We start from the raw sequence: 22,427 nt of genomic DNA on the forward strand, positions 1-22,427 counted from the left end.
AGTAGTGAAAATCAGTTTATAGGGGGGGGGGGGGGGGGTGTTCCTACTAAAGTAATAGCCAATGTCTGTAGCATCCTGTATCGTATTTATTATGAAAGTAGTAGATAAAATAAGACATAAACAGGCACGACGGAATTACATAGTTTCTTTCATAAAACGAGTAGCAAAATAAGGTGTAAGCATTTCCTGGGTAGAGACTGGTATAAAGACTCTCACTTGCTTGTTGTGTTATTGTGTTGTTAGTACTCTGTGGAACCTCCGCTCTTCCTATTTACCTCTAAAATTCTTTTCGGCATCGATTTCGTTAGGGTTTGTAGTTCTTGTAGTGAATCTGTCGCACACCCTTCTCGTATCGAACTTTTCAGCCCACATACAGCCTCACATTGCCTTTGAATTGCGATAAATACGCGTTTCAAGTATTCCGCAACGGTTTTCTATAGTATGCATATCCAGGCTACATGCACGCCACAGCAAGACATCCGTATCTTTATCTTCAAACCGCTTTTAGATGTAGCACAAACATGCACAGATGCACTAACTTGTGGAAACATTACGCTTTCATTCTCCATGAACTCATACGTTCTAATCGATTCTGCCTCTAGAATCCAACTGTTCATGTAAGAGTTCACTGTTCTGTTCAATCAAGCAGTGAGTGATTTATCTTTAGCGCAGAAGGCCGCCCAAATCATAACACTTCTGCCACCAAAGTTTTTGCTCACTCTCACCTGCTGATCTGTTCTCAGTTCATTCCAATAATGCTGAAATCCATCCAGCCCATGTAAATTAAACTTCTTATCATCACTGAAGATCACTTTATCCCATTCTGAAGTCCCTGACAAACGTTTCTCAGGAAACCTCAATCCAGCCTGCTTATCTTTGAATGTTAGAACAGGTTTCTGCAGTCTCCTGAACGGAACATGTTTTCATTTGATAAAATTTGTTGTTCGCGTCTGGCAGTTACCGAAAATTTTAAGTCAGAAACAAGTCAAACAAGTTTAAGCCAGAAACAAGTTGAGAATAATAACGGTTTGTGGCCCTCGCTATGCGCAAAAGGAACCGTTTCGATGGCTGAGATAAATTTCCACTTTGCCGGTATTTTACGTTCTGTTTATACCGTGCCCCCCAATCTAACGAAATTATCGATCACTGTACGTGTGCAGTTCAACTTCTTCGCGGTTTGGCAATGAGAGAGTTCCATTTCCTTGTACGCACCAATTTCTGCACTTTCGTCTCATGATAACTGCTTTCCACGTGGCATTGTCACAATTGTGGTTTATGTTCACAACACGCGCTGTCATTAATAGTGTCTGTTTCCTACACTAACACCGGACAGAGTAGACTGCCTTTGTACTGAGTTCTACCCTCTACCATCTGAATCATTGTTGTCTGTACTACTGATATCAAATCCGTTACCACTTGACTGCATTTGTCAGTATTCTGGATCTCGTACTGCTGCGTATACGCTGCGCACAACTGAAAGATGTCAAACCAACAAAGGCACCAGGTTTCGACAACGTTCACCCTGAATTCATAATAAACTGTGACAAGTATACAAAAGTATGGCTGGCTCAATTTTTCAGAAACATAATGCAAACTGGCAGTATCCCACAAGAACTCAAACGATCTAAGGTAATAGCTATTCTAAAGCCTGAGAAGCCAGCTGACAACCCAAAAAGCTACAGACCAATTGCCCTGCTGTCTGTAATTTAGAAATTACTAGAGAGGCTTATATATAACAGAATTAGCACAGAATTGTTCAGGGCAATCCCAGTTGAACAGGCAGGCTTTCGGCCAGAAAGAAGTTGTATTGATCAGGTGTTGTCACTCACTACTTACATTGAGGCGGGATTCCAGAGAAAATTGAAAACATCAGTCGCCTTTATTGACCTCTCAGCAGCTTACGACACTGTGTGGAGAGAAGTCATCATGTACAAAATTCTTCGAGTAGTTCCTTGCAAATCTATAGCACGCTTAATGGACAGCATGCTCAATGATAGGGTGTTCCAAATAAGTATGGACACTGACTACAGCTCCATCAAAAAACTAAATAATGGCTTACCACAAGGATCAGTGCTTGCACCACTGCTGTTTAGCCTCTATATTGCAGAGCTGCTGGAAACACAATCAATAAAGTTCGGGTATGCTGACGATTGGGCCCTCGCTACAAGATGTAGCACAATTGAAGCATCTGAGGATATCCTAACGAAAGACCTGAAGATAATGGGTGAATATTTCCGTAAGTGGAGACTCCAACCAGATGCTTCCAAAACAGAGGTTAGTTGCTTCCATCTCAACAACAAACTCGCTGGAAAGGAACTCAACAGTCGATTTGAAAACACCGTTCTCAGGCATAATAAAACGCTGAAGTACTTGGCAATGACGCTGGACAGGACACTATCTTTTCAAGAGCACCTAACAAAGACTGCCGAAAAATTAAAGAGAAGAAACAACATTATTCAAAAGCTCTGTGGTACTACCTGGGGAGCAACGGCCTTCACTCTCCGCACCTCTGCTTTAGCAATTGTATTCTCGGCTGCCGAATACTGTGCTCCGATTTGGCTAAACAGCTCACATGTAAAAAAGGTGGACGTCCAGTTGCATAACACTCTGAGGATGATTTCTGGAGTAATTAAACCCACTCCAACGCAATGGCTCCCTGTATTAAGCCACATCCCGCCGCCACACCTGCGACGTACTGACACCCTTGTACGTGAATACAAAAACATCATGGGAAATCGAAGCCTGCCAATCCACCAAGACATTGAGGCTGCAAACACTAACAGGCTTCGATCTAGGAACCCACCAACAAGAACAGCAAGGAACTGTGTACAAGACGGTTTCAGTATCGCAAACGCACGTCTGAAAAATGGAACGCATGGCAAAATCAAAACGTGCCTTACATCACACAAAAGCCACCTGGTCTTGACCTACCACGCAAAACGTGGTCCACTCTAAACAGGATTAGAACTCGTCATGGCAGATGTGCTTACTCCTTGTATAAATGGGGTAAAATACCATCCCCTCAGTGTGACTGCGGAGAAAGTCAGACCGTCACCACAATGTTGAAGAGTGTTCCAGAAGAGCCTATAATGGGAGCCCAGACGACTTCCTGCTCGCAGCTCCAGAGTCGACAGATTACATTAATAGACTTGATGTTTGTTTGTAATCCGTAAACTTTGTTATATTAGTAATGTTGGTTTGTAATTATTAACGTCTGTTATATTAGTGATTTGTCTGTTTCTTTATTATGTGTCTGTATTGCCATTCGATAAATAATAAATAACTACTATTCCAACTCACTACGTTAACTGTGCGGCTGGTCCCGGCAGAGGTTCGAATCCTCCCTTGGGCATGGGTGTGTGTGTTTGTCCTTAGGTTAATTTAGGTTAAGTAGTGTGTAAGCGTAGGGACTGATGACCTTAGCAGTTAAGTCCCATAAGATTTCACGCACATTTGAACATTTGATTTGACTACGTTAATTTTCCTATAAACGTCCATGCCTTTACACTGATTTCCTCTACCATATAGGCTCACGCAGACAGAGCTCTACATGCTTGTGTAAGCCTTATACAACTGAGATGCGGTATGTTTCCTAGACGTTGCCCGCTAATGTCTGTTCCACCTCAACAGCCATGCATCTCATCAGCGTGCAGCACACCTTGCGACTGAGGCTTCTCTTGTCGGGGTGTGTAACATCCTCGTGATAAGTGCGGCAAAACCGAGATCCTCACTTTCTGTGATATACAACGTTCCAGTGTAACGCTGCACGGTGATAGCTGAATCATATCCAGAGCTTACGGTTCCAGAGGACGGCCGAAGCTCACCAGTTCCCAGCTCAGGAAACCCAGGTCTGCCAAGTTCACACCCAGCAAGCGAATGCTGATCTCCCTGAGGTGTTCACCGTTTAGAACGAGTGGGGAGGGAGGGGTGCCATTATCGAAAATGTGACTTCTGGTTGAAGAAAGTATTATGGAGAGAGGAGAAAACGAGGCCAGAGTAAGAACTGAAGAGTGGTGGGAAGACACATATGGCAAATATTACCCCTGGCAAGAGATTAAGAGGAAGGCCTAGGGATAATGTAATTAAAACAATGGAAGACAGCATTCAGCAGAGAGGAAAAAAACGAATTCAGTGTAAGAACTGAGAGGTGGTCGGAAGACTGCAGAAAATGGAAGGAGTTGTAATCTAAGATACTCTGCGAGTGGAAGGAAACTGTACAATATGATGATGATTTTGAGTCAGATATGTCTTAAAAAACGTGTATGTGAGACAAAATCTCTCGATTGAACTACGTATTCCTGAGAGTTAAATATGTTACTTTACACATCTGACGCCATTGTAAATTAAATGCTCATTCTAATTTATATCTAAAGGATGACTGACAATGAATGTGCGTGTTATTGCTGCCTGATGGCTTGCTATTCGAACAAAATCAACAAGTGCTCATTTTTATAGCTTTTGCAGTGATCTGAGACTTCGGCATTATTGTGACTGCTCAGAAACAATACTGATGTAGGCTTCTTATGTTTCACTGGAGCCTCCAACTAACTTCTGATTTGAGTTCCATACTCTAAAAGCCATCCACAGATATTACTCTAGTAGACCACTTGTATGTGAACTGGATAGTGTACGTGTTATCACAACCAAGACAGGCCCATTACAGTAGTCCACGTGTATGAGGGTTTGACTATTGTAGGTAGAGAAGAGTGCAGCTAGTACAGGACAACGCACCAAACAAAAAATCTTAATAAATGCATGGTGTAACGTGTGTAAGTGCTGATATTTTTATTGGCGGATGAGGTAAGTATATTGAACATCATTACATCAGTATTTAAATCATTTTCAGACCAATAATTATAGCCATTAGAACTCATATGTTTTTAGGTTGGTTAGTATCTCCAAGCACATGTAGCAAGAGCAAACCATTAATGCTTTTCTTCCCCCTGGACAGCAGGTCAGGTCTTGAAGTGTGGACACGTGGATGCAAAACGGGTAGTCTATAATGATAGGCGTTGTTCATTAGTGATGCAGTATGTCAATGCAGAAAGCATCACGAAGTCATTTTGTGACATGTTTGTGGGATTAATGTTCGACATAGAAAAAAGCAAGCATCACACTGATGTACATACATGTTAAGGTACCACATGTTAGAATATTAGCATTTATACCCATTACACCCTGCATAGGTCCGGAAACCATGCGTTCCTGAAAAACAGAAATGTTTATAGGAATCTTTCGTTACTGTATTTTTCTTGAGTGGAGCATTGTACAAATGTAAAACATGGATGATAAACAGTGTAGACATGAAGAGAATAAAAGCTTTTAAAATGTTGTGCTACATAAATGGGTAAGTTGTGGATGGGTAAATGAGATAATTTAGTGGTCATCAAATTGTAGCCGATGGGCTGCACGTGATCCGAATCGAGTGTTAGTGTGGTCCACAGTCGTTAGCTATACTTAATAATGAAATGCATCTAGCAATTAACAGCCGAATTCAAAAGTGTCTACTACTGTTAAGAGGTTTTTCAGAGCATTGTTTTCCTGCTCAGCAACAAACAAATATACTTAAATAGACAGTAATTTTTAAGGTGTGCTTTATTGTAGTTGACGTTGACCAAGTTGTCCGAGAGCTAACAGTAAGAACAGTTGACTGCTCACATCAGAGGCAGATGGGTAGGTAGCTTCCAGTACTGACATGTCACGGGTGTTCGCAACTCATACCGATCAACTGCTATGGTAAACCCATGTTCAGAAAAAAACAGAACGCCTTGCGCGTCTAGAGATAAGATGTTCATATTCACAGGACATGTACATTAGTAGGTTCTGCAGAAAGAGTTAGCATTTCAGGTTCAGCATGTGTCCTGTTGCCTAGTAGGCACATGGGCGGCTATTCACCCTGATAACTTGTACCATATGTGATGGCATCAATGCATATAATGGGCGAATGGCGCCCTATGGTATAGCCATCCATGGTGCGTTCACCCACTTCCAGAGATCATCTGTGATGGTTGGCACTGGGTCACAGTCCTGCACATGTCATTTCACCATATCCCACACAATTTCGATTGGCAACAAGTCGGGTGACCAGCTGGGCCAGAGCTATAGGCTAACATCCTGCAACACCAAAGAGACACATATAGAGCATCAAGTGGCTGTGCATTTCCTTGCTGAAAAATGGCGTCTGGGGTGTTGTGCGGAAAGGGTACACCTACGAGTCACTGGGTGTCGTTCACGTACGTCACATTGGTCACAGTGCTTTGGATATGTACCAACTGTGATTTGTGGTTGTAACCAATAGTACCCCACACCATAAAGCCTTAAAATAGCACTGTATGTCTCGCGCAAATGCAGCTCCCCCTGTCTGCCGCGAACCAAAATGCGGCCATCATTATCACACAAACAGAAGCTGGACTTGTCCGAAAACACTATCTGATCCCCTTTCCGTCCCCAGTGACGTCATTCCATACACCGTTGCCACCTAGCATGTTTCTGCACATTCGTCAATATTAGGTGGAGAAGCGGACGACGTGCTCGTAAACCCATGCCATAACATATGGTGACAGACTGTCACCCCTGATAGTGTACTATGTGTTACACTGTTCCACTGTTGCGTCAGAGCCGAGTAGGACACAGGTATGTCCTGCAATGGCATTCAGATGAGGCGTCGATCTTCTCGGGGTATGGTCTGCATGGTACGACCTGACGCATCTCGTTGTGTTCTACAGCCTTCCATGAACAGCTGTGCACACATCCGTTTAACTTCCGAAAGACTTTGTCCTACAAGAACAGCAATTTCCTGGATGGATGCATCACATCTCTCATGAAAATAATGCGCGCTCCACCAAACTCACTAATTTGGCGGTACAGTTCGCGCATACGTCTGAGAAACATCCTGCACGTCTGGTCAAGTCACACCGATCCATTACCTTCAGTTTATAGCGGCAACAAGAGCCACATGCATATTTTACCGGTGAGTGGTGTTGCACTGCATTGTCGATATTGACCTTGAAACTGCCCTTGAGATGCTAATCAGTTCTGCAGAGCGTACTAATGTACATGTCCTGTGAATATCAACATCCTATCTCTCATCGTTCACGGTGTTCCGTTTTTTCTGAACGTGGGTGTATGAATTTCAAACGCAAGTAACATGGGTTTGTGATTGAGCATTATAGAGACAATCATCTTTAAATGTGGTACATGTTCATAGCAAGGAATATGAAATTAAATTAAGGCTGTTATAGTACAACGCAAGGAGTAGAAAAAAAAATGACATTCAGAACATTCGGTAAACATTTATCATCTGGTATCAAACTGCATAATGCTTTGATATATAAGTAAAATTACTATCAATAACCAATTAGTCATTCACTCACACAGACAACACCGTAACAAAAACAACACCACAACAGGAAATTATAGAGTGACAGCTTTCAGGTCTCTTAGGCTCGCAGAAATATGAAAAGGAGAACAGTCGACACGAAGTATTCCGAATGCTGCATACTTTTTACGGTCTGTCCTAGAGGGCCGGTGGCCAGCATGTCACGTCCATTCCATGGCTAGTCAATTGGGGGTTCATAACATACTACTTTATGTAGGTTATCACTAATTAATAATATCAGTACATAAGCGACTCCAGGTGTCACCCCACAATGTCTCTATTGGTTCTTGCGCAAGGACGGTTGATGGCACTGGGATAATTAATCAGCGCATGACACGAATTGAGTAAAGGGAGGGATTGTTTGCTAGGCCACATCTTAATGCGCCAAGGAATTGTGAGTGTGGTAGCAGAAGGAATTGTAAATGGAAAAAAATGTAAAGGGGGGACAAACACCAGACTACAGTAAGCAGGTACAAAGAGATACATGTTGTAATAGTTACTCAGAGATGATGGGACTTGCACAGAATAGACTAGCACGCAGAGATGCAATTCAGTGTAAGGAATGAAGATCCCCAACAACAACAACAGCAGATATGATTGTTGGATACACTTGATGTTTAATGGCTGTTAACAGGCTATATCACTATGGACAGGTGATACTAAGTGATTGGGAATGCAGGTGATTCCATTTTTCCAGTAGGGTTGGAGTAACCCACCTGTTGATGTGGATGATGAAGCCGTCATCGACACCTCTCCTCAGCATGTCCTGCACGGCCTCCCTGGTGCAGATGCTCAGACCCAGAACGTTCACGTCCAGGATGCTCTTCCAGTCTTCTGTCTTGCCATCTGATTGTCAGGAAAAGAAATTAAACGTTGGTAAACGGTATATTTATGGAATAATTTTTATAAATACGAATATTTAGAGAGTTTTAGATGTATCCTCCACCATTTAAAATTTTCCTCATATTGAGTTGTTGCTGTTGCGCGGTTATTTTTTAAAATATACTACAAAACCTGTCGTGATGACAATGCAGTAAACAACTGCCATGATTTCTTCATGCATTACAGGCTTCAGCTGTGTACATGCATGTTGTTAAGTAGTGTTTTCTGGCGTCGTAAAGGCGCCTTCTGTAAGATCTGGTTTCGTAAACGGGATTTCCATAAGATTGTCTTCTCAGTCCATTCTTATGTCTTGGAATGCAGTAGAGTAAGTCGTTGGTCAATCGACTGTTCACTTGACTGCACATCCCTCCACCCTTCATAATCCTTGTATTTGTTTACTTAACCTTTTCTGATTAGGGCTATCAAGCCGATTCTTACTTCGAACCTGGATTTGACACACAGAGTACATTTTTTGCATCACAGTTCCCTAAGAAATAACAATTTTGATATGACAGGATTAAAATGATTTGAGTGTCTGAAGTGACAATTTAAGCAAATATTACAGGCTACAACTAATGAAATTAATGCTTCAGCTGCTGCCACTACAGTGATAATAATAATATAATAATTATAATAATGACAATAATAACAATGATGATAGTTTCAGATATACGTCCGAGAGATGGCACAACCGGCGCGTATCGAGGTCATGTTTAGCTACTAGCATCTTTGTCATGAACGCACACCAAGTTTCAGCCATATTGGTCTATTTCTTTGTGTTTGGCACTTTTGTGAATAAAGGAAGTCGAGTGATTGTCAAGAAATGGACGAAAAAGAATTTCGTGTGGTGATTAAATATTACGTTATGAAAGGCAAAGCACCTCAGGAGACTAAAGAGAAGCTTGATAAACACTACGGTGATTCTGCACCTTCGATTAGAACAGTTTATAAGTGGCTTCAAAATTTTCGGAGTGGCTATATGGGCACAAGTGATGCTGAACGTTCTGGACGCTCTTTGGAGGTTACGACTTCAGAAATCATTGATGAAATCCATGATATGATGATGGATGACAGAAGAATTAAGGTGCGTGCGATTGCTAGTGCTATGGACATCTCGAATGAACGAGAACATAATATTTTGCATAAACATTTGGACATGAGAAAGCTATCTGCAAGATGGGTTCTGCGATTGCTTACGCTTGACCAAAAACGGAATCGTGTGAAGTGCTGCAAGGATGGTTTGCAGCTGTTCAGGAAGAAGCCGTAGGACTTTAAGCGTCGTTTCGTCACTGTGGATGAAACATGGATACATTACTATAGTCCTGAGACCAAACAACAATCTGAACAATGGGTTACCAAGGGAGAATCTCCACAAAAATGCCGGAAAGGCTATGGCAACTGTCTTTTGGGATTCGCAAGGGATAATCCTCAACGCCTATCTGCAAAAGGGTAAAACTATTAAGGTGCATATTATTCATAGTTATTGGACCGTTTGAAACCCGAGCTGCAAGAAAAACGCCGGGCCTTTTCCATCACGACAATTACTCCTCACACACCTCAGCAGTTGTGGTCGCAAAAGCAATGGAAATAGGATTCCAACTCGTTTCACATCCCCCTTATTCTCCAGACGTGGTTCCCTCAGAATGCTACTTGTTCCACACTTTGAAGAAATGGCTGGCAGGATAAAGATTTTATTCAAACGAGGAGGTGATTGCTGCAACTAATAGCTATTTTGCAAACTTGGACAATTCCTATTATTCAGAAGGGATCAACAAATTAGAACAGTGTTGGACGAAGTGTATAAGTCTAAAAGGAGACTATGTCGAAAAATAAAAAAGGTTTACCCCAAACACGTAAGTAGTTTTAATTTTTGCACGGACTTTTCAAACGCCCCTCGTAGAAAGAATTTATAGATGTTCGAGATAGATGTTTTCTGAAATACAGCGTTCTAGGGAAAGGTGTAGACTGCACAGAATAACGTGGCTGACAGATGCGCAGTCGGCAAGACAGGCGTGGGGAGAACAGTAGTGGTAGGGGAAATGCTGAGCGCTGGAGAGGTGGGGACATTCTCAACTGAAATTCACATTTTTTGTGAATATTAAGCGCGGTTTCTGCACATCCACACTTGCGTGGTGGTCATTCAGAAAATTCTGTCACCTCCTCTTCGGCTAGTAACTAAATAAAATTCTGCTGAAAATACAGAGATTTGTTTTCGCTTGGCTCACTAACCATTTGTAACTTTGAGACAAGCGCCATGAATGGCGAATCTGGATTAAAATCTACACTTTTCTCTAGTTGCCGCGTTAAAATTTCTTCTTTTTCAAAACACAGCCGAGTTTACAGAATGTCACCTCACTAACATGTTGTGCAACTGCGAGAGAGTTCTGAAACGCTGATTTATTCAGTTTATTAGGTGAGGAACTGAGGAAAAGTGAGGCCAGTATATTATATAAAAGCACATCCTCGGTTCCAAATAAATGTGCGCTGTCTTCAGTTATGTCATTCCCAAACCTGTTGCACTTCTTTCATCGGCTGCCAATGGCCCTTAAAAGTAAATAACCATTAAATAAGTCCGTGTTCATGAAATAACACAATAGATAATTAAGTTTTGTATAATAAACTTATGGTAAAATACTCTCCTCTTTAACTGCTATAATTTATCATAATCTCTATTCAATATCTCAAATGGTTGACGAAATATGAGGAATGTATGGATATTTCAAGCTGGTTTATCCAAGTCTAAAGAAAAAATTTATACCTTAAATAAATTTCATATGCAGCAACATATTATGTAACATGCGCCGAAAGCAAAATTGTAGCAACTCCCAATTTTCATAGAAAATTTTTTCTAATTTCTCATAGTATCCTACTTTCATGTAAATATCGCAATAACTATAATCATTAACGAAATAATGGTTACACATCATGAAACTGACATACAAAGCTAAAGCAATAGTATCCGTAAAATAGTTTTAGAAAGATTTCAGGGCATGCGCCTTGAGACTGTCATCGCCGATCGGCCGAAATGTGGAAGACACTGATAAGAGAAAGATCTGGTTGGGAAGAAGAATGTAAGGGAATACCGGGTGTGTACAAGAACAAAATGGTTCAAATGGCTCTGAGCACTATGGGACTTAACATCTGAGGTCATCAGTCCCATAGACTTAGACCTACTTAAACCTAACTAACCTAAGGACATCACACACATCCATGCCCGAGGCGGGATTCGAACCTGCAACCGTAGCAGCAGCGCGGTTCCGGACTGAAGCGCCTAGAACCACTCAGCCACAACGGCCGGCTGTACAAGAACAATGGTAATCTTGTGGCCGTGCGGTTCTAGGCGCTTCAGTTTGGAACCGCGTGACCGCTACGCTCGCAGGTTCGAATCCTGCCTCAAGCATGGATGTGTGTGATGTCCTTAGGTTAGTTAGGTTTAAGTAGTTCCAAGTTCTAGGGGACTGATGACCTCAGAAGTTTAGTCCCATAATGCTCAGAGCTATTTGAAACATTTTGAGAGGTCGTTCCAGAGTCGGGTTCCTGCTTCTGAGAAGGATTTCGAGAGAGTGGCAGAACGATGCAGTGGGACAGAAAAGATTTTTATCTGATGGGAACGAGTATTCCTGCCATATTGTTCAAGTAAGAGCGTTAATGTCAAGGAAGGATAAGAGGACAGTGTCCGTTGATAAGACATTAGAAGAGACAGAGGGTATGGAAATCTCTGCGTTTGTCTGCCCACAGCTAGGATATCTGTACATAAGCCAAATAAATATAATCAAAGAGTCGAACATCACATACATAACGAACGCTAGCATTCATAACCGATTCCAGACCCTGTAAGCTTTCGTGAGAAAGGCCTTGGAGAATAACATTGCTGTAATCTATCATCGGAAGTATAAGTGTTTGTACAAGATTCTTTTTCAGGTCAAGAGGAAACAGCTTTATATATTTTTGTAGGGTATGGAGAGATGCTGATGCCCTCTTGCACAGTTATGTGCTCAGTCCAATGTATATTCCCATCTACTAGTACTATTCAACACTTCCTAATGGGACAATCTGATATTTGTCACATTTGGGGCTCAAGATGGAAGAGATTCCCGACATTTCAGGCTAATGAGCCTAGAAAGACCAACCAGTACCACTTGGGTTTTGGATGGGCTGTGTGTTGACCTTTGATCCTGCTGTCATTTTGAAAGTGAGCATAGGTCGGTACTGTGATTCTCAATGGATGTCTTAAGGTATGTTGGTTTTGCACTTAGATACAATTCCACGTCATCAGGGTCCTTGTGGTAAATGCAATAAGACAAAACTGTTCAAAATGATTTCAGGCCTGCAGCCAGTCGTCGAAAACTTCATTGCACGATATTTCGGCTGGACAACCGCCAGCCTTCTTCAGTTGAGCCGAACAAGGCTTTTTGAACAGTTGATTCGCCAGGAAATTTTCAAATTTTACAGGAGAAAACTGGTAACACATCATTTACATACAATAAAAAGAGTACAGGATCTAACACTGAACCCCAGGGTACACTTGGTAGACGCTGCCTCCATTGTGACTTTATGGTACTGCGAGAAGTCAGGTATGAGTGAAACCATTGCACTGCACTTGCTGAGAAATTTAGGCTGCTAAGTTTGGCAAGTAAAATGTCGAAGTCGATAGTGTCAGAGGCTTTGCTAAGCTGTAAGGGGCACATGATAGCCACCTCTGGTGCATCCATATCAAGCTTCAGATGATCTGTTGCCTTCATTAAGGCAGCTTTTGTGCTACCATGTTCACAGAAAGGCGACTGGTATTCACCTAGTACATTGTTTGTAGTCAGTAAGTTTGTTAGCTGCTCGTGGACTGTATACTCTAAGGTGCAGGACGTAAGCAAATAGGTCGGTAATCAGAGGGTGCAGTGACAATGTCTTGTTTTAGTAGTGGTTTAACTAATCCGTTTTCCAGGCCTTAGGGAATTAGTGGACCAGTAATAATCTTCATCATTTGGACTGTGATGCCAACACGTCCAGTAGACGACGATCTGATTTGCATGATGACTTGTTTGACGGTATTGTAGGTATTCTTACTTACGTAGTAAAGTCTACATCATTGCCATACCATAGTAATGTATCTCGCCTATTCTTGCTGAGAACCTCTAAGTACAGTGTAATTTCCAGTTCAAATTCTGTGTCCCAATAATGAAGTTCTTTTTTGAGGCATACTAAGTAACACAATAGTTAAAATAAATAAATATAAAACGCCGTTTAACATACTGCGGGAACAACTGGCTATCAAATGTAGCTTAGAAAGCTCAAAAAGCTTAAAAAAGTACAAATGAAGAGAAGGATATCACAATACCCAGTCCCAGGGTGGAGAAAATTTCCACCTGACCGGGAGTCGAACCCAGGCCTGAACATCCTGTATTCATATTTCACATTCTCAATTAACGAAAAAAAGAAAAATCTCAGCAGATTCTTGCAGTACACCGACATCCACATGATGATAGTCGTTTCGAGGCACTTGATCCGTTGGAACATACATTTAATGCTGACCTACGACACAGCCGTAGGTGATTTGTATATAAAACATTATACAGTTTCGTCTCCAGAATGACCCACCTGTCCACTATTAAAGAACGTATATATATGTTTCCTGACATGGTTTCTAATTCAGTTCTAATTCTACAAGGCGCAGAAGTTTGTAACAGCAATTTCCGAAGACTCTGTATCCTAAATACATAATTTTTTCTCGTCTACTGTAACAGTTTCATTCATGAAACATTCAATGACTGTTTTCGTTCATGTTTGGCGTGTGTTCCAGCGAACAACGAATGAGAAATGGGATTTTGATATTGCTATAGCCAAAGTATTCTGTATTCTGGATGTTTAATCTTACCAATTAGTGTACAGATTTTATGCTGACATAGGTGGGCTTTCTTGCTGCAGGCAGTGTATTTGAGGTAAAACGCAATTTCGGATATTTATGTGACATTCATTACACAATTACTTACGTTATGTTTGAAAATAGCACTCTTTTTTATTTTCCTGGACGAAGGACGTTGAACCTGTGCAGTTACAACATTGTGCTGATGATACAGTCTACTTTTTCTCTGTTACTTATTGCAGAAATACATGCCTTACTTTGGGAAAGTAGAATAACACAGGTCAAAACACATATTGTTTACTGCAATACAAATCTACACGAGCAGCAGCAGAAGATACGGAAACATTTAACACTATTCTTCCTGCAACTACACTAAACATGTACTGACACCATTACATTTTCTGTCCTCGATCAATTTTCTTTTGGCAGACAGACGTGAAAATCCACTGTTAACTTGGTAGTTACTGATAGAAATTCCGTTTTTCAGCTGGGGTATATTGTCACATGTCAAGTAAGGCTTCTTCTAGGGAACCTAATTTTTACTGGCAGTATTTTATCGCAGGAGATAGAAAAAACTGACGTGTTATGTATCTGCAGATTTATTTTCCTAGTGGCTCTCGGCTTCTGTACAATGCTTTGACAAACTTGCGGTCGCTGGATGACATGACTTTTCTAGAGTTGTCAGTTGAAATGTGTAGCCAGACATACGGTGTTATTTTGAATGAACCTCTATGCAACCCGTCGTCCAGTGCGCTAAGACCCCTGATATCCTCTGATTACATCTTACACGGAAGAAATCCGTTGTCCTTTGGCTTGACAATGACTGGAATTCAGTTTTGTGCGTGAAAGAATATTTTGTTCCTCTCTATAAGGGCAAAATCACTATCATGTGGTAGAAAACTATGACCTGTAGCTAGGAGTTTCTGGTCTACAGTAGTGAAATATTTACGGATGACCAGATTTTGGAAAAGTGTCCTAATATTTCGAACATCTCTCAGAAAATCAGCAACATTTAGGCTTTCGTTCAAATGAAAATCAAATGAAAAGCTGGTATTATGACAAAAACGTTCCAGTTTCGTTGCTTTCTCTGAATGCTTTCCATCATTGTGTGTAGCACAGTATAGAAACGCCTTTGAGAAGTACTGTAAAATTTCTCCAAATGGTCGGGCACACATGTTCGATTCTGTCATTACTTCGGATGTACCATATTTCTTTCCTTTTTTTTTTTTAATCCAGAATGGGTGAACACAGTATGGATGTACTCAGCATTCACGACTTTCAAAACTTACGGAGCATCAATCTCTTCGTCTGATGATGATGATGAGCGTATGGCATTGCTGGCCGGGAGACTCCTCGCGTGGCGGTTAGGCTCCACAAGTTCTTTAACGCCACCACGGCGACTTGCGAGTGAATGAGGATGGAATGATGATGAAATACATACAACACCCAGTCATCTCGAGGCAGACAAAATCCCTGATCCCGCTGGGAATCGAACCCGGGACCCCGTGTGCGGGAAGCGCGAACGCTACCGCAAGACCACGAGCCGCGGACGCTTCGTCTGATGAAGACGACATATTCTGATACATTCGTAGCAGGAGCGTTCCGTGTCTGACAGCGCCACTTCAGTATGAACTGCTAACTTTCTATCCGCGCCAAGTCCCTGACCCGTCTCTGCCAGGCGTCCACGCACGCCATTTCTGCTTGAATTGGTCCCACGGCAACTGGGAAGGTCTTACTGAGTTAACTTCCTCATCTTAAATGAGCATGATAACGTCGATGACAAATTCCTTCCTGTTAAACAGACAGTACAAAATTGCGACCGTCTCAAAAACTTGGATCGTATTTTACGACTGCTCATTTATTCTGGTAGATCTGCCCTGAATTCCATTCCATACTTTTCATGCAAATTCCTGGGTGATTCGTTTGAAAAGGAACGGCCGACATCCTTCCGCAGCCTCTCCTAATCCTATGGGACCGATGACCTCGCTGTTAGGACCCCTCTCGCCAATCAACCAACGAATCTACCGTTCGATTCTCGCAATTTTGTCTTTGCGGGTAATGTCTGAGTAACTGGTTTAACCTGATATCAGTCGCCCGACCATTAACTGACAGGTCCACAACATGTCTCGGTACTTGTTGTGTTGTTTGACAGATATTCATTGCACAATTTGGGACTAGATCAGTCCTTTTAAATGTTTGGCAGTGTGTACAGAAATTCCGATGCGCCGTACCGTTTCTTATTCACTAATATAAGTGCATACAGCTATTTACACCAATATTTCAAGAAATATATAATACGTTGGTTGGAACTTAAGTAGTGGCAACACAACTGTGCAGATACTACTCCATGGAATCTACTACTGTCACTGACAGCGCACATTGTTAACATACGTACCTTACCTCCGACCAAATGAACTCGCCCGTCCCACGTCACCGGCGTGCTCACAATCGAGGGAAATACAGTCACTTGTGAGCGAGCGGTCTAACGTAACCGTGTCACTATGTTTCCGAAACAAGGAACAACGGAGTTGGATCAAGATTGACTGTCGTACAGCACGACAGTGCCATCAATGTCTTCAAGAGGCGTGCGGGGAATCGGTATTGCCGTACAGAACAGTGGCACGTTGGGTAAAAGCCTTCAACGAAGATCGGCAAACTGTGGCAGACCTGCATCGGGCAGTACCTCCTAGCGTCTCTGCAGAAGAAGTGCATGCTGTTGCCGCGTTAGTGGACAGTGATCGACGCCATAAGATTCGTGAGCCCGCCCACGAAAGCGGATTAGCGCATACGACTGTGCTTCACATCCTGAAGGAACGCCTGGGCATGCCAAAAATTAATGATGGGTTCCGCATGACTTGACGGAAATGCAGAAACGTATGTGTTACGACACTGCTCAGACGCACTTGGAGCGAAGGAGAGACTTTCTTATGTCGTATCGTAACACTGGATGAGACATGGGCCACATCGTACAAGCCAAAACCGAAACGCCAATCCAACGAATGGTGTCATTATGGGTCGTCGCGAAAGTCGAAAGTGCATCAGAGCCCAAATATGGTGAAAGTTAAGGTGATTCTCGTGTACGACTGTGATTGTGTTATCCTAAAGCATTACGTTCCCCCACGGCAGATCGCCAATGCAGAGAACTACTGTTCGGTTTTGAAGCATCACCTACGATCAGCTTTGCGAAAGAAGCGGCGACACTTTCTGCGCAACCCACCCCTCATTTTGCACGACAATGCGCGGCCGCATACAGCGCAAGCTGTGGCTGCTCTGTTCATTCGATGGGACTGGGGAGTACTGTGCCATCCACCATACTCCCCGGACTTAAGTCCTTGTGACTTTGATTTGATTCCGAAGAAGATGGAACCACTTCGTGGCATTCGCTTCAGTACTGTTCCTTAGATTCGACAGGCAGTAGATCGCTGCAATCCCACCATCAACAGAACAGGCTGTGCTAACGGTATACTGCCCCTTCCACATCGCTGGCAACGGGTTCTACACAACGCTAGTGACTACTTTGAAGGACAGTAACAGGTGCAAATATGAAACTCTTTCGTATCGGTTGTGAATGAATAGTTGCCCCTATTTAAGTTCCAACCCTCGTATTAATAATAAATTTTCCTTACCGGTCGGTTGGTTGTGTGGAAAAGAGGCAGCATTGTTAATCAGGACGTCGACGCCTCCTAGGTTGTCCTTAACCCACTTGAAGACAGACAGGATGCTACCTTCGTCACCCACATCTCCGGCGATGGCGTGAAGTTTACCGGGAGCGCCCTTCACCTCAAGTTCCTGTCAAAGGAGAAACAGCAGAGTCATAACAGAGATTACGGGGAACTCGCGTGACGCTTCTTATCTGTGTTTGTTGACGGCGAGCGTATCTGCCTCTTTAGCCCACTACTCATACATTGACACGATCCGCTCAAAGATAGCCAGCTCGAATACTGACAGATTCAAAATTTCATATCCTGAAACTGGCAGTGAGCCTAACGCGTTTAATTCTCACCACTTTGTGTTCAAACCCTCAGTCTCTCTCCACTGTCTCAGTGTGGATTGTGGAGTAGCTGGGTGTCAACTGCCTCTCTACACTAGGTCGTGAAGAACAGGCCGCCCAGCAAATATTCGACAAAGGTGAATGAGGCAAATGCTCGCTTACAAATTTTCACCAGATACTCTCGGAAGAGAACGGATTGACGTGGCTATTTCCAACATCACTGAGTTGCAATGTGTATCACATACCGAAAGAGAATGAATGCAGTATCGAGTTTACATCAAAAGTTGGTTTTTATTCTATTGAGTATTTTCCGTTTTCGCACTCATATCACTGATTTCGAATGCAGTGATACAGCTAATGCAGAGCGGCACTGATTGAGTCCAATGCTTGCTGTCCCCCTATAAAAATATGTTTTAACGTTTTACTTCTACTATTGTACACAAATTGTCAATGACCTTATTTCCCTCTGGGGGAGGGGGGGGAGGGCGATCATGACTGATACGAACAGAGAGGTAACAAATCAACGAAGCCACCATCGCTTTGGTAGAGCATTCATTCATAGTACCGGTTTCGGATCTGAAAAACATAGATCTAGAAGGCACAAAACTGAGTGTGGGGTACCCACAGAACATTTTTAACATACCCTGTGGTGACAAAAGTCATGGGATACCTCCCAAAAACTAGTCGGATCTCCTTTTGCCCAGTATAGTGCAGGAGCTCGACGTGGCATGAACTCAACACGTCGTTGGAAGTCCTCAGCACTGAGCCATGCTGTCTCTACAGCCGTCCATAATTGCGAAAGTGTTGCCGGTGCTGGATTTCGTACACGAACTGATCTCTCGATTACGTCCACACAAATGTTAGATTCGATTCATGTCGCGTGATCTGGGTGGCCAAACTGTTCTCTCGAATTGTCCAGTATATTATTCAAACCAATCGAGAACAATTATGGTTCGATGACATGGCGCATTGTCATGGGAACATGAAGTCCGTGAAGAGCTGGAAATCGTCTCCAAGTACCGAAACATAACAACCTCCAGTCAGTGATCGGCTAAACTGAACCATTTGACCCAGTCCATTCCACGTAAACTCAGTCTACTCCTCTATGTAGCCCTCACCAGCTTCTGGAGTTTCTAGCTGACAACTTGGGTCCACGGTCTCGTCGGGTCTACGCCTCACTTGATTCCTACCATCAACTGAAATCGGGACTCATCCGATATGGCCACGATTTTCCAGTAGTCTAGGGTCCAATCGATATGGTCACGAGCCCCTCTGGAAGCCATGTCGTGCTGCTAGCAGAGGCACTCGCGTCTGTCGGCTGCTGCCACAGCCCATCTACGCCAAATTTCGCCCTACTGTTGTAAGTAGGCTGTTTAGGTTTTTATGTTGGTAACGCCACGTAGCGCTCTGTATGAAAATCACTGACTGCGCTGTGTGCAGTCTGTGGCTGGGTGGCATTGTTGGAATATTTGCTATTGTAGTGTTGGGCATTTGGATGTGAACAGCGCGTAGCGTTGCGCAGTTGGAGGTGAGCCGCCAGCAGTGGTGGATGTGGGGAGAGAGATGGCAGAATTTTGAGAGCGGACGATCTGGACGTGTGTCCATCAGAAAGAATAAATTTGTAATATTGGATATCATGAACTGGTATATATATATGATGACTTTTGAACATTATTAAGGTAAATACGTTGAATGTTCTCTATCGAAATCTTTCATTTGCTAACAATGCCTATCAGTAGTTCGTGCCTTCAGTAGTTAGAATCTTTTATTCAGCTGGCAGTATTGGCGCACACTGATTGCAGTAGTCTGAGTAACGAAGATTTTTGGTGAGGTAACTGATTCATGAAAGGTATAGGTTATTGTTAATCAAGGCCATTCTTTTTTAGGGATTATTGAAAGTCAAATTGAGTTGCGCTAAAAAAATATTGTGTGTCAGTTTAGTGATGATCAGAATAAGTAAAGAGAGAAATGTCTGAGTACGTTCAGTTTTGCTCAGCTGTTTGAAAATCAAATAACGCAGAGGTTTTCGAGCACTGTCATTTATAAAATTTTTCTAAGGGGAGGTTTCACTGTCCTAGCGGATACTTTCGTTGTACGGCCCACATTGATTTCTGCAGCTATGTCATGCAGTGTTGCTTGTCTGTTAGCACTGACAACTCTTCGCAAAACCGGGAGAGGTGGCGAAGTGGTTAGCACACTGGACTCGCATTCTGCAGGACGACAGTTCAAACCCGCTTCCGGCCATCCTGATTTAGTTTTTCCGTGATTTCTCTGAACACCTTCAGGCAAATGCCAGGATGGTTCCTTTGAAATGGAAGCCGTTGGGATCGATGACTTCGCTGTTTGGTCCCCTCCCCTGAGTCAACCACCCTCTACGCAAACGCCGCTGCCCTCGCTCGTTAAGTGAAGGTTCAAATGGCTCTGAGCACTATGGGACTTTAACATCTATGGTCACCAGTCCCCTAGAACTTAGAACTACTTAAACCTAACTAACCTAAGGACGTCACACAACACCCAGTCATCACGAGTCAGAGAAAATCCCTGACCCCGCCGGGAATCGAAGCCGGGAACCCGGGCGTTGTAAGCGAGAACGCTACCGCACGACCACGAGCTGCGGACCGTTAAGTGAAGGCCGTCGGCCACTGTGTTGCCTGTAGTGGGAGCTAATGCATGAAATTTGGTATTCTCGTTGCCGCAGTGGATTTCGGAATAATGAATTCCCTAACGTTTTTCGAAATGGAGTGTCCCGTGTGTCCAGCTCCAGCTACCATTCCACATTCAAAGTCTGTTAATTCGCGTCGTGCGGACGTAATAACGTCGGAAACTTTTTCACGTGAATCACGTGAGTAAAACTGCCAGATCGGCCAATGCTCCGCCCTTTCATATATTCCCTTGTGTACGCTATAATACCGCCATCTGCATATGTGGATATCGCTGTCCCATGAGTTATATCACCTCATTGTAATACGGATCCATATACACAATCTCTCTGGTAGCTGGGGAATATTCTGGGCCGTATGAAGGCGGACCGCCGGAACCAGAATGGTTGACACACCTAACAAGTCCTTGCACGCTGTCAAGTGTGGAGACTCTCGTAAATAAATTGCGCTCGATACAGTATTAATTTCTCAGATGGTATCAAAATTAATTTTCTAGTTTTCTTAACAAGTTTCTCGCCGGAAGTTTTGTACAATGTCAAGCAGACCACAAAAATTTATCAGCGACAACGATTTTCGTTACATGGGCGCCACGGTTTGACACCCATCACGTTATTTTATTTTTTATCCCTGAATAGTGTTACGTTTTCACGGTAAAATATGTCTTAGTGACTATAATTTTTTAGAAATTTCTTATATTTTTTGTCCTCAAATATGTTACTGTTCTGGCTATTTCCACAGACTGAAGAATATATATATATATTGTAAAGTCAGTTTTTACTTTTTCTCGTAGTGTCTCGTAAGAAGTTTTGTTTGAAAAGTACTGCACTACATTCTGGACTAAAAATAAAGATGTACAATTTAAAAAAAAATTGTGCTGACATTTAAAGTTACCACTAACTGGCAATATTGTAAGTGTCAGAGATGAGCTGCCTACTTTCCTGACGACTACTATAGCACTATCGATCGAATAGCAGTGAATGATCTCTGTGGCCCACCCGATACGAAAGCTTATTAAAATGCAATAGAGCTCCGATTGTCAAATGGGGCAGGCCGACTCTGCTGAATTCTTCCTGAAGCTGCAGCGTGGAGAGGGAAAAGTGTGGCTGTGGCCAGGGGGGGGGGGGGGGGGGGAAGACGTGGACTAACGTGCAGACCCGTGGCAGGTGAGCGGCTGCGACCTCTGAGACTTGACTTCGAGGTGAATCTGCAACATTGATGGCGTAGTAAAAAGTCGCTTCGTATTCAACAGATGGTTGACTGGGGGAAACTTGTGAGACGTTAAGTGGATCCTAACAGTTTTCTTCGGTATATCGTCAAACTGAAGTACCGACAATGTTAATTGTGGTTTCACCGCCAGACACCACACTTGCTAGGTGGTAGCCTTTAAATCGGCCGCGGTCCGTTAGTATACGTCGGACCCGCGTGTCGCCACTATCAGTGATTGCAGACCGAGCGCCGCCACACAGCAGGTCTAGTCTAGAGAGACTCCCTAGCACTCCCTCGTACAGCCGACTTTGCTAGCGATGGTTCACTGTCTGCATACGCTCTCATTTGCAGAGACGACAGTTTAGCATAGCCTTCAGCTACGTCATTTGCTACGACCTAGCAAGGCGCCATATTCAGTTACTATGAATGTATTCTGAACAGATAATATTGTGA

General features: G+C 42.9%; 1 protein-coding gene across 1 annotated transcript in view; it reads right to left on the minus strand.

The window, feature by feature from the left end:
- The window catches only part of LOC124777516 (dehydrogenase/reductase SDR family member 11-like), a 78,463-nt gene that overhangs the window by 35,191 nt on the left and 20,845 nt on the right, over positions 1-22,427 (minus strand). The window contains exons 2-3 of the mRNA XM_047252961.1: positions 17,744-17,906; positions 8,095-8,224 (exon numbers count right to left, since the gene is read on the minus strand). Coding sequence (XP_047108917.1) covers positions 8,095-8,224; positions 17,744-17,906 — 293 coding nt within the window. The remainder of the gene's footprint in view (positions 1-8,094; positions 8,225-17,743; positions 17,907-22,427) is intronic.

This window comes from Schistocerca piceifrons, chromosome 2 (genome assembly GCF_021461385.2).
Source record: "Schistocerca piceifrons isolate TAMUIC-IGC-003096 chromosome 2, iqSchPice1.1, whole genome shotgun sequence".
Lineage (NCBI taxonomy): Eukaryota > Metazoa > Arthropoda > Insecta > Orthoptera > Acrididae > Schistocerca > Schistocerca piceifrons.